Raw genomic sequence first — 12,693 nt, 5'->3', positions numbered from 1 at the left:
TCATCTGGTTCCACTTGCAGAGAGAGACTTGCATAGCTGATGCTAAATAGACTAATACGTATGATGAGTTACTGACAATCTAGAAACCTTTTTCTTGAAGCTATGCAGTGCTATATAACTTTCTGTGGATCTTTTCTTTAAAAAATGGGTTCATATTCACCCAATTCCAAAACACAAGTTTGATTCTTTATAATTTTTATATTATTTAGTTTATTGTAAAGGGTTTGCATAATCATTTGGGAATTTCATACTTGCCACATTGTTTTTATGGATAATCAAAGGCAAAACATTAAAATGCTCAGTTAATACATAAAATAGTTTGGGAGGATCTTCTTGCTGCATCACATTTTCATAAGAATATATAATAGACAAACATAATTTTCTTCCATTTAACAGTGAAACATGAATGTATCTAAAGGTTAGATTGATCATTCTCAGAGATCAAATATTCATGTTTCATTGTCAGGAGACAGTGATTCGTGTTAACCTATGTTTAGCAGCTGTCTGTATTACATCTTGTAGCAGGTTTTCACTGTTAATGTTTCTGGGAACAAATAATAAAGTGTCTAGTTTCCTAGCATGTCGTTCATGTTAAAATAGCTACAAAGTTCAAGTCAGCCACATTTCCTTAAACTGGATAATAAAATCAAATTATGGTGCTGCTGTGTGCAGTTCTTTCCCTTTTCCAGATAACTTTAGGAAGTTGCTTGTCTGGCCTTTAGAGCCATGGTGCTGCAGACAGTTCAGTTTTCTAAGAAAGAGAATGTTGAGTAGATGGAGTAAAAGAATAGCTGTATGAGAAGGCTTCATAAAAGTAATGGTAATATTTGTTCACCTAATGATATGTTAAGTTTTAGAGTAGTGGGTGGTTTTTTATGTGATATATAACATACTTTCTTCATGATTTCTATTCTTGCTACTTTTCAGGTAAATTGATGGTTCAGTTTCAAAATTGAAATATTTCTGTTTAATTCTTTTTTTATTCTTAAACATATAAGAATGTTCAATTACAGCTTTGACAAATAAGAATTTATCTTATGTCAACATGAGGCAATTCAGGCTGCTACCCATTACCATTCAGGGTTAATCTTATTAACAGACAATTAGGTAGAAACAAATGGATGTGGAAGGAAAAAAACATGTAGAATTATTCAGTTGAGATGGTCTAAGAAAGCATTCTGAACTGCTGCATATTACAATATATTTTTTTCGGAGGGTGCTAATACTTTGGAAATTTTGTGTGTCCAGTTTGAGTGACCTTTAGATCCATCATCCTTTCCATATTATGGTTCATTATGCATAATAATGAGTTTTCCAAAGAGGAGCAAACACAGAAGTGAGCTCTGTGTACAGTGGGCCCTCGGTATCCACAAGGGATCTGTTCCAGGACCCCTGTAGATACCGATCTCTGCAGATACTAGGGTCCTCAGAAAGTCCTCAAAAGAACTTTCAGATGTGACTACAACAGTTTCCAGCCACATCTGAAAGGTGATCTGAGGCCTCTCAGTCATGGGGTCGGCACCCATAGTGAGTCAAATCTGTGGATATCAAACCCGCAGATGACAAGGGCCAAATATAGGTAGCTGCTGGCTGTGCTTAGCAGAGTTTATCATTTTTTTCCTGTTAAGATGCTAATCCATTTCTTATTCCTCCAGGAGGCACTAAGACTTCAGCAAGATGTAAGGAAAAAAAAGCAAGAAATCTTAGAAAAGCACATTGAAACACAAAAGGTAATATATATATTTCTATGATTGGACCACTGTTGAAAAGCATCTAACGCTGATGTGCTTGTAAGGTACAGTACTGGTTATGTCACAGTTAAAATTATGAAAGCTGTTGAGTTTCATGTAAGAAAATAACGCTCTTGTGTATTTTCAGTACTCATGGGAATCTTATAAAATTTAAGTATGTTGGTTTCTTTTCTGAGTTAACTAGTTGAATTTTTATAGCACACTGTTGTTAAGAGATAGTAGCAATAGAAATGTCCAGATATCCTGGGTATTTGTTAGTAGTCTTTTACATGAGGAGAATGACAACATTGAGTAGTGTTACCAATTTTAATTCTTACTTTCAAGACACTGGCATCATTTCTCACAATGATTTTTATGGTCTTATTTGTACTGCTAGTACAAATGCAGTACTGGCCTGGCCTTGACTTAAGAATTGTAATTCTGATATTACAAATTAGAAGTAAATGATCTCACCAATTTAGGTTATAGCGACAGGTGCTACAAATGTAGGTCAAGGCCATGTGACACTGCTGTGCTTTTCCAGGAGTCCCCTAGCCCTTTTTTCCAGGTGTTTCCACAAATAAGAGACCACAATTTTCAAAGTTTGTAGAAACCTTCTAAAAACAAATGGTTGGATTTTCTAAAAGACAGTTATAGATCCATCTTTGAGTATACCATATATCAGGGGTCGGCAACCTGCGGCTCTAGAGCCGCATGTGGCTCTTTCAGCTGTCTGCTGCGGCTCCACCCGGTGAAAGTGGCAAAGGGGTTAACAGGAGGCACCTGTGTTGGGAGTGCAGGCTGCTTCCCTCTGCCCCCTGAGCTCACTGCCCTCCTCTCCCTTCACCCCCACCTGCCCCGCATTGGTTTCCCTTTTCAATTTTGCCCACTCTGCAGGCTTAAGGTCCCTGTTTTTCCCTTTCCCAACTCTCCAGCAGGCTCAACCAATCAGCATCCAGCAGGCTCCTGGCTTTTTCTGTTGGAATGGCTCAGGGCCCTTCACTGGCTGATCACCAGCCAGTCCTGAGCTGCCCTCCTCCTCAGCCATTGCAAGCCCTTGCAGCCTGCCTTTCCTTGAGCAGGTCCCCACTCAGTGCAAGGAGACATCCTGTGTGTCTACTCAGTAGTAAGCCCCATTACAGCAGATGAAGCTTACTCCCAGGAAAGCGTGCCTGGGATGGCAGCCTTGAAGCCTGCTCAAGGCCAAGCGCAAGGACGGGTGAGTGGGAGCCAGCGCAGGTCTGTTCAAGAGTAAGCCCCAATGTAGTCCCTGGGCTACTCCCAGGAAGGTGTGCAGGGCTGTAGCCTTAGCCTCCTCCTGTGCAGGTCTACTCACAAGTAAGCCCCGCTGTAGTCAGTGAGGCTTCCTCCCAGGAAGGTGTGGAGGGCTGAAGCCTCAGCCCCCTCCTATGCAGGTCTACTGACAAGTACTCAGGACTGCAACCTGAGAGCTCCAACCAACTTGTCTGCTCAGAAGTCCCATTGTAGCCAATGGGACTTACTCCCAGGATAGTGTGGAGAGGGTTGCAGCCTGAGGGAGGGCAGGCAGGCAGGGCAGAAGCTGGCCTGTGGTTGCCCCCCCCTTCTTCTCTTCCCCACCTCTGGAGTCTGTGTCCTTTTTTCCTCCCAGGAGGGTGCCTCTGGAAGGTGGGGGGAGTTCTTTAGTATCCATGTAAGATAAGCAGATGTCATAATCACCATATGTATTGGAATCCTGGAAGATCTGGTGAGGAGGTAGATGTGGTGTCAGCAGTGGCCCCTTTAAGGGTAAGGTCTGGGCATCCAGCAGAGTGTGCTGCACAGCTGCAGCCACTTGAAGGCAATAGGGCTGTCAGGGATATAACGGGCACCTGAGGAAGGGGGTGTGGGTTGGAGAAGGAGTGCAGGTTGCAGAGGAGACGTGATGTGACTGGGCTTATTGACTTTGACTTGGATACTCTGACTGATTTGACTGACTTACTTTGGAATCTGATCTTGGACTGTGACTTGGCTTATTGACTTTGCCCTGGATACTCTGACTGACTTTGTGACTAATGGACTGCTGGAGACACTGGAGTTTGGTGTGTGGCTGCTGTGCCCTAGACCTGCTGAGGACCAAGGGGCTGCTGTAGTGGTGGGAGGCTGCTGGCAGGAGAGAGGACCTCTGCAGGTTGAACAGACGAGCTACCCTGGAGGTGGGGTCCAGCAGGACTACAGGGCAGAACCAGGGTCATTTGTTGGAGGAAAGAAGGGGAGCTAATTTGCTTAAAGTGGGCATAATTCTCCAGGCAGAGAATGGCCTTGGAATCAGGCAAAACACCACAGAGGACCAGGCGTCTGAAAACACAGGACAAGAATGTATGACAAAACTAGCTAAAAGCTACAAGGGGGGCTACATTATAAAAATGGGACCTATAAGAGCATAAAGGTAAAAACAACAACTATATATGCAGTATTATCTTCATTTTAGATGTCAAAAGGGTTTTGTGGCTCCTGAGGTTTTTTTTCCTCTGGAAAATGGGTCCAATTGGCTCTTTGAGTGTTTAAGGTTGCCGACCCCTGCCATATATAGTGGCAGAGTGGTGCCTACACAGGACATAACTCCTGTCCCTCCCTATTATAGCTATTTTCACTGGAAATGTGTTGTTGCTAGTTTGAATATTTGGCAGCCTTTCCTCATAATCAGGAAAGGGAGGATTTTTTTTTTGAAACTCAGATGTTAAAAAAAATTCTGTGCATTTAACATACCAGAAATAGAACATGAAAAACAATACTCTTGTAGAGGATGCCTGGTAATAATATTTGTAATTCTGATAGATGCTAATTTCAAAGCTGGAAAAGAATAAAACTATGAAGTCTGAGGACAAAGCTGAGATCATGAAAACTCTAGAAACTTTGACTAACAGCATCACTAAATTAAAGGATGAATTGAAAGGAGTCTCCACCCCAGCAAGTGCTCCACTGAAAAACTTAAAAACCAGGATGCAGGTATTCACATTTTGTTACCTATTAATCCTCTATAAACTGATTTTTTCTTTAATTTTGTTCTAACCTCTAAAGTTGCTAAAGGGCAGCCCAATCTTGAGCTGCCTGGGGCACCCAGGCTCGGCGGCACCAAGAACAGCTGCCGCCGGATCCTGCGTGCCCCAGGCTACCGCAGGAGGCACCTCGGAAGAAGGGAACTTTTGACCCCTTCCCCCGAGTAAGGTAAGGAGCCCCACAATGGGGCTACTCACCTTACCGCTGACCAAAAGGTTGGTGGTAAGGTAAAGGCACTCGTGTAGGGTGCGGAGCCCAGCACGAGCTCCTTGGATCCTGCGGAGCAGAGGGGGGCTTAGGGATCACGTCCTAGGGATCATATCGCTGCCTTCCCCCTGCCCCTTAAGGGGGCAGAGTCCAGGGCCCACAGGCTGGGGCATTGCGAAGCCCTAGTTTAAGAAGCCTTGTGCTATGCTAGTCACTTTCGTTTACTGGATCATGACATTTGTCATACCATATTTTGACATGTGTTCCAACCACAATATTTTGTCTTCTGCAGGGTGTGGAGGTGTAGAAGGTAGCTGCGTTGTGAAAAACGACCGCTCCTTCATCTTCCTGGTTACTAATTCTCCCCCCCCCCCCCAGGCTCAGAATCAGTTCTTGAACCTTATTTTCCCACTGTTAGAAAGGAAAGCCCTTTTGTCCAGCTGGTCATCTGTCTTCATGTTGGTGATCGGTTAATGTTAGTCTTTGGGACCTGCCCCTTTCAACTTGCAGTTTTGAAATTCACCAGTAGGGACTGACTAATGTCATGTGTTCCTTCTTAAAAAATGAATATTAATTTGCTTCATTAACTCCTTAGATGCAGAAAGAATTACTGGACACCGAGTTGGACTTGCACAAGAAGATGCAGGCTGGTGAAGAAGTCACTGAATTAAGAAGAAAGTACACTGAATTGCAGCTTGAAGTAAATATCTTTCAGCTTTTATGGTCTTTATTGCATAATTCTATATGCCTTTTGTTTGTATAGTTTTAATCAGTATCGTGTAGGAATTGCATAGTACTGGATCTCTTCTGTTAGAATTCTGGATCTCTTCTGTTAGAAGCTCATTGCTTTATTTGTCTGTTTTCGAATAGGCTTTCTGTGAAAAGCACATCATCTGATATTACTTTTTGAGAAGCATGCATTTTTAAAATTTGTCCCACAGATGGTGCTATTGGTGTTTCGAGCTGGCTGCTTGTTATTGAATATCCTTTTTCAGAGATCCACTGTTTTAAAGGAGTCTGGGCACATTGAAAGTCATCCTATATTAACCCCAATGGGTTAATGGTAACTCTAGAATTATGTAATTATACAACAGAAAGATATTTCATCCAAATTATTTGCCTTGGTCTCTTTAAAACAAGTTACTAGCTTTTTCTTATTTTCTAATTTTGTCTGTGATAAGTCTAACTTTATTTCCTGTTTTCCCCCCCTTTGGAAATGACTTCACCATGTCCAAACTTAATATAGTCTTATTTGTTTTCCTGTTGTGTTTTATGGGCACCACATTTATATACAATAGTTAGATGTTTGCAAATGGTGTTTATTTTACTCAGAAGAAAGCCCACTGTGTACAGTGAGACTTGGACTGTAAACCTTTCTTACTTACCAGATAAGAGCACTTTGAACAATAGTTATTGAGTAGTCTGTCTTGAAGAATAGGAACTAGAAAATAAGAAAAGTATCTCATTGAAGCAAATCGGTATGCTGAATATAAGTTTTAAAGCTTCAAAGAAGTCTTTCTATATATATCATTCTGCCTATCATGTATCTGTCACAGTACTTGGCAGGAGTGAACATGTTACTCTATTGTGCACACAACATTTCCTAAATGGGGCATGTGTGAACCAGATTTAAAATAAAATGAAGGTTGGTAGATTAGGAGAGAAAAGATCAACCCATAGATGCAGGATTCTAAAATGTTTAGCAGCCTTTGAAGCCAAGGAGTTCTGGGCTCTTTGCTCACAGTGTGAATGAAATTGTTTGGATTCATCTGTTAGTTTTTTAACAAAGGTGTTTTAAAGAGAGATGTTAGTGACTGAGCTGTGAATCAGAAAGTCTCAGTTTCATATCTTGTCTCTATCATGAATTCACTAGATAACCTTAAGCAAGCCTCTCTCTCACCCCTCTTCCCTGCCCAGCTGCAGTATAATAATGACTGACCTCATTGGGTTGTTGTAAGAATTACAAGATATAAATGTGAAGCATTTTGAATATTCTAAAGAACAATATAAATTGGAGTATTTTTGTTGCTTGTTAGGCTGCAAAACGAGGAATTCTTTCTTCAGGTCGTGGAAGAGGAGTTCATGCACGAGGTCGCGGTGTGTCACGTGGCAGAGGGAGGGGAGTTCGAGGACGGGGGCGAGGAAGAGGTGTTCCTGTTCATGCTGTGGTGGATCACCGTCCTAGGGCACTTGAAATCTCTGCTTTTACAGAGAACGATCGAGAAGATCTTCTTCCTCACTTCGCGGTATGTTGGAGTTTTGCTGTTATAATTTCAGCAGGTCATGTCTAGATTGGCACAAACTTAAGAAGAGCTCTGCTGGATCAGGCCCAGGGCCCATCTTGTCAAGTTCCCTGTATCTTATAGCAGCCCACCAGATGCATCAGGGAGCACATGAGACCATAGTGTGCTTGCATCTTGCTGCCACTTCCCTGCATCTGGCATTCTCTTTACCCTAGCATACCCCCAACAAAGACAACAGACTGCACTTAAGTTTAACTTGGGCCACTTCATTAAACACAAGTGATCAGTTTTTAACACTTGAAACCTTCTGAATACACCTTCCCTTCCTCGCCAGTCTGGGGTAAGTAAAAAAACTGCCATCCACAGCCAGTTCGGGTGATAGAAAAAAACAACTACCTGGCGCTCATGATGAGTGACCAGCTAATCTTAGACTGTGCATACCAATCATGCCTTATAACCTGTGATGGAGCTTTCCCTCAGAAATTTATCCAGTCCCCTTTTAAAGGCATCTAGGCCAGACACCATCACCACATCCTGCAGCAAGGAGTGCCACAGACAAATTGCATGCTGGATAAAGAAATATTTTCCTTTGTCTGTACTAACTCTCCCGACACTCAATTTTAGTGGATGTCCCGTTGTTCTGGTGTTGTGTGAGAGGGAAAAGAGCATCTCTGTATCCACTTATCCATCTCCTGCATAATTTTGTATGTCTCACTCATGTCCCCCTCTCAGGTGTCTCTTTCTATACTGGAGAGCATCAAATGCTGTAACCTTTCCCCATAAGGGAAGTGCTGCAGCTCCAGCTCTCTTCTGCACCTTTTCGAATTCCACTAGATCCTTTTTTGAGATGCAGTGACCAGAACTGAACACAGTATTCCAGGTGTGGCCGTACCATTGATTTGTACAATGGCATTATGATATTAGCTGTTTTATTCTCAATCCCCTTTTTAATGATTCCTTAAAATTGGCCTTCTTCACTGCCACTGCATATTGGGTTGACACTTTCATCGAACTATCTACCAGCACCCCAAGATCTATCTCCTGAGCTGTCACACACAGCTCAGCCTATATGTGTTTTGTGTTTTTCTTTGCCCCAAGTATGCATTATTTTACACTTACTTATATTGAAATACATCTACATTTTGCTGTCCATTCTCCCAGTTTGGTGAGATCCTTGTGGAGCTCTTCACAATCCTTTCTGGTCTTCACCACCCAGAAAAGTTTAGTGTCATCCACAAACTTGGCTAACTCACGGCTTATCCTTGTCTCCAGGTCATTTATGAACAAGCTGAAAAGCACTGGTCCCAGGACAAATTCCTGGGGCACACCACTTTTCACCTCTCTCCATTGTGAAAACAGCCCATTGACACCCACTCTCTGTTTCCTGGCCTCAACCAATTCTTAATCCATTTAGAGGGCCATTATCAGTGATAATAAAAACCCACCATTACCCACCAGTGATAATAAAAACCCACAATCTAAAAACCCAAGGTTTTGTAGATTTTCCGTTTTCTTGATCAAAGAAAGTAAAAATTAGTGTTTTCTGCGTAGAAAACCGGTCATGCAGAATTGGCCCATTAATCTCTTTGGATAATGCCCTCGTTTCTCCATAAAGTGTGCTTGCTGTTTGAAGTATGTCATAGGTGTACATGTGCATCTATGTGAGTGTGAGCTAATACACTCATAATGTATTACACTCATCCAATTACAATTGTATTGTAGATTACAAAAGATTACAGTTACAATTATAATACACTCATAATAAGGAAGCCTTATCGACTTGTGTTCCCTGAAAAATGTCTAGTTATTCATAATTTGTTTTCACAACAGATAAGTTGCATGGAGCTGCCTTAGCCAGATCTAAGAACTAAAACTGATGTTGAAAACTAATATTCAGTGTCATTTACTGTGAACACATCTGGAAGGAATTCTAATGATAGCAGTCCTCCATCTAGCTTCTAGTGGATGACTATCTTTTAAGTTTGTGCAGGTGATAATGAGCTCGTGCAAGAGGCAATTGCAACATATTTTACAGTGTCTGCTGGTAGCACCCTAAATATTCTGGAATATAATATATTTACCATCCTCTGAAATAGCCTTGCCTTGCAAAACCCTTTAGAGGCACCTTTGAATGCCACCTTGTGTTTGATCAAAAGTACTAGATCAAACAGAGTTTCTGGTGAACTTTGAAATCTAATTTGTGCAAGAAATTCTTGGGCTGCCATTCAGAAAACTGTATGTTATCAAAGTGCTGTCTGTTTGTGACCTTTGGGTAGTTAAAAGATTTGTTTTCTGTGATACCTGAAGTTGCACAGGTTTTGCAATATATTCTTCCGTTTCACCCGAGACCATTTTTGAGCTTTGCTTGGGGTGGTGATAGTCCTACAAGTGTTGTAATAGGTTCGGGGTCATTAGGTAATGTTCATCCCAAACTGTTACAGACTTAGTTGATTATTTTCCTCCTCCTTAAAAAGCAATATGGTGAAATTGAAGACTGCCAGATAGATGACTCATCTCTCCATGCAGTGATTACTTTCAAGACCCGAGCTGAAGCTGAAGCAGTAAGTACATTCTTCTTTCTTTTCAAACTGTCTTCCACATTAGGAGGTGAGGTGCTTTTAACTGTGCTTCTGTGTTTCTTGCAGTTGCATTCATACTTGATTCAACACCAATTTTATTTAATTTTGATTATTGATTTAAATACTACGGATCAAATAGCTGAAACAAGTAATTATGTAGGAAGAAATCTCTCCTGCATATCAGTGTATTGTAAATTAAGATATTTAAGGGTGTTAATGGAGGTTACTTACTCTTAAATACTGTTAATAATACTTGCAAGTAACAATATCTTGAAAAATAATTTGCAACATTTCTGTAGTTTCATGGGAGCCTAGATGTTTGGCCTTTCTGTATGTATGTTTCTGCTTTTAATTACTAAGGAAGCTTTCTGTGGCTTAGTTCTCTGTCAGATTTTAATTAAAGACTAAGAAGCAGCTAGAAATGTACATAATGAAAGTTACCAATTTTAGAAAGAGCTAAGGTATGGTTTTCCTTACCATATATTTTTTATTTGTTAATTGCTAGGATTATAAATTGGAGTCTCTGAAAGTGTCATGACTTTTAACAGTGTTTTACCGGTAATTGGTGAAACAGAAATTTACTTTGTTATCAGGAGACTTGCTTAATTTTGAAAGATCCTCAAAATGAAACATACAGGTACAAGTACACAAAAAGTTCCTATGCGAAGACAGTTAATTGAGTAACACAGATAAATGTTTCATACATAGTGAGAGAGATGTGTTTTGGTGCATGTCTCAATTTTTTATATAAAATTATTATGCAATATATTTGTGCAGTTTCAAAAGTTAGAAGTTTGAAATTTAAAAAGTCATATACATAAATCAAAAATCTACACGTTTCTACTTGTTAGTAAATCAAATATAATTTAAGTAGTAATTGGCAGTAAAAATTCATCTCAAAAGCAGTTAACAGCTTTGTAAAAAGCTTTCTTCAGTGGAATGGAGCTAATATTTTACTACCTCGAATGAAAAGGGTTTAAATTTTATGATCATGTACATTTTAGCTTGGGAGGGAGGGGAGGATTCCCTAGTCATAAAATGTTGCATTTTTATGTTGCAATAATTTTTTTTTTCATAGATTAGGAGTTGTTTCTGAGCCTAAATGTCACGTTATAAGTATCTTAAAAAAATTCCAGTGGTGTGACATTGTGATGAGACCATGGACAAAAAATTCAACCTCCTGAGCTCTATTTTAACAGGCGGGGAATCTTTTAAAATTTATCATAAATTTATATGTACAGATTTAAAATTTATACCTGGGGACTTTAATATCACACAATTCATGTTCAGATGTCATTGAACATGTAATTGTTTCCACATTTCACATTATGCTGTACTTTCAGATTGTACTATAAATCTTTTGTGACCATGGCAGTTATTTCGGAATGTTGCTAACGCTGATTTATTCTAGTTCATGTTACTTTAATTTGAACATACTATTTCCAAAGCAGCCACTTAATGCATCTGGTACTTAAGAAGGCATGAATATCCCATAGGTTAAATTTTTTTAACATTTCAATTACCAAGCCTTTGAAGAAAACGGAACATTTTTCAACAGAATAAGCCACATTCACTAAGTATAATTTTTTTAAAACATAAGCTCATTTTCAGGGTGCCTTGTTTTGGGTACTAGTAATAATGTATGAAGATTAAAAAGTATTATAAATATTTCAAAAGCAAAACACAATTGAGAGGACTGTTAAGCAACAATTGATTGCTCTGTACAGCATGTTACCTGCATCTTGAAATAAATCAGGGCTTAATTTCATTTTTTTTTGTTTCATTGTGTACTCTTGGTATATGGACACGTCTTAAACATGTAAACAAACTTCTAAGCTTATTTATTTGTAATCTCTGTGAAATAGTATATAGTGATTTAATGAAGCATAATACTTAATTCAGTTTTAATCTCAGTGAATTTAAACTGAATTAAACCTTAAATTCACATTTCTTTAAAACAAAAGTCTACATTACACTGCACTACTGAGCTTCTGTTATCAGAGAGAAAGACTTGCTTATACTTGCTTTGCAGTTTGTGTCTGGGAACCATTGAGTTACTGAAGTGTGTGAACAAGGCCTTAAGTGTACTTAGTGAGATTTTTTATTTTGAACAGCAGACCCCTATGCCATACCACCTACTGGTTTGGAATACTTCCTTCAGTTCCAGATGTGACTTGCCATGTGGCATGATAAAAGCTGTGCTAGAAACCCAAGCCCAAAGGCCACTTTGGACACACAGACAAATATGTGAAACAGTTGTTTTGATCTGGATGTGTAGAGGTAATCGCACAGCTTTTTGGATCGTGTCCCCATTGTCTGTTCTCTTTGGGCTGCTGGTCATAGAGTACGTATTTTTTTTTCTGAAGGAAAGTTCATGGAAAATATTATTGTTCCGTTTAGGCTGCTGTTCTTGGAGCTCGATTCAAAGGACAAGATCTGAAGTTGGCTTGGAACAAACCAGTCACAAATATGTCCATAGTGGAAACTGAGGAGATGGAACCAGATGAAGAAGAAGTAAGTTTGTGTCTCTTTATTTTCTCAGAAAGAAATGAAAGGATAGAAAACAAAAAGTAGACAGTATCTGGTTTTTAACATCCTTCTAGATTTTCTGCTATTTCATTGCATCCGTATGGTCTGTATCACTTGATTTCCTCTCAAATGAATTTTAATGACAGAAATGTCATTATACACATTTATTGAAAAGATAGTGTCAATAATAGTCTTAGGGTGCAGTCCTAACCCTTTGTCAGTGCTTTCCAGCGCTGGCATAGCAGTGCCAATGGGATATGTGCTGCATCCTGCAGTTGGGTGTCACTCATGGAGGCCTCCTCAAAGTGAGCAAATGTTTGTTCCCTGACCTCAGAGCTGCGTTGCCCTTATGTCAGTGCTGGAAAGCACTGACATAAGGGGTTAGGA

General features: G+C 39.9%; 1 protein-coding gene across 2 annotated transcripts in view; it reads left to right on the top strand.

Annotated features, from left to right (window-relative positions):
* RBM26 (RNA binding motif protein 26) overlaps window positions 1–12,693 on the top strand; it is a 55,200-nt gene that overhangs the window by 39,096 nt on the left and 3,411 nt on the right. For both annotated transcript variants that reach the window (XM_066620895.1, XM_066620894.1), the window contains 6 exons: window positions 1,656–1,730; window positions 4,527–4,697; window positions 5,551–5,655; window positions 6,992–7,201; window positions 9,673–9,759; window positions 12,178–12,291. In XM_066620895.1, the coding sequence (XP_066476992.1) occupies window positions 1,656–1,730; window positions 4,527–4,697; window positions 5,551–5,655; window positions 6,992–7,201; window positions 9,673–9,759; window positions 12,178–12,291 (762 nt within the window). The remainder of the gene's footprint in view (window positions 1–1,655; window positions 1,731–4,526; window positions 4,698–5,550; window positions 5,656–6,991; window positions 7,202–9,672; window positions 9,760–12,177; window positions 12,292–12,693) is intronic.

This window comes from Tiliqua scincoides, chromosome 3 (assembly GCF_035046505.1).
Source record: "Tiliqua scincoides isolate rTilSci1 chromosome 3, rTilSci1.hap2, whole genome shotgun sequence".
NCBI lineage: Eukaryota > Metazoa > Chordata > Lepidosauria > Squamata > Scincidae > Tiliqua > Tiliqua scincoides.
The sequence above is the reverse complement of the archived record's forward strand: the minus strand, read 5'-3'. Positions and strand labels throughout refer to the sequence as shown.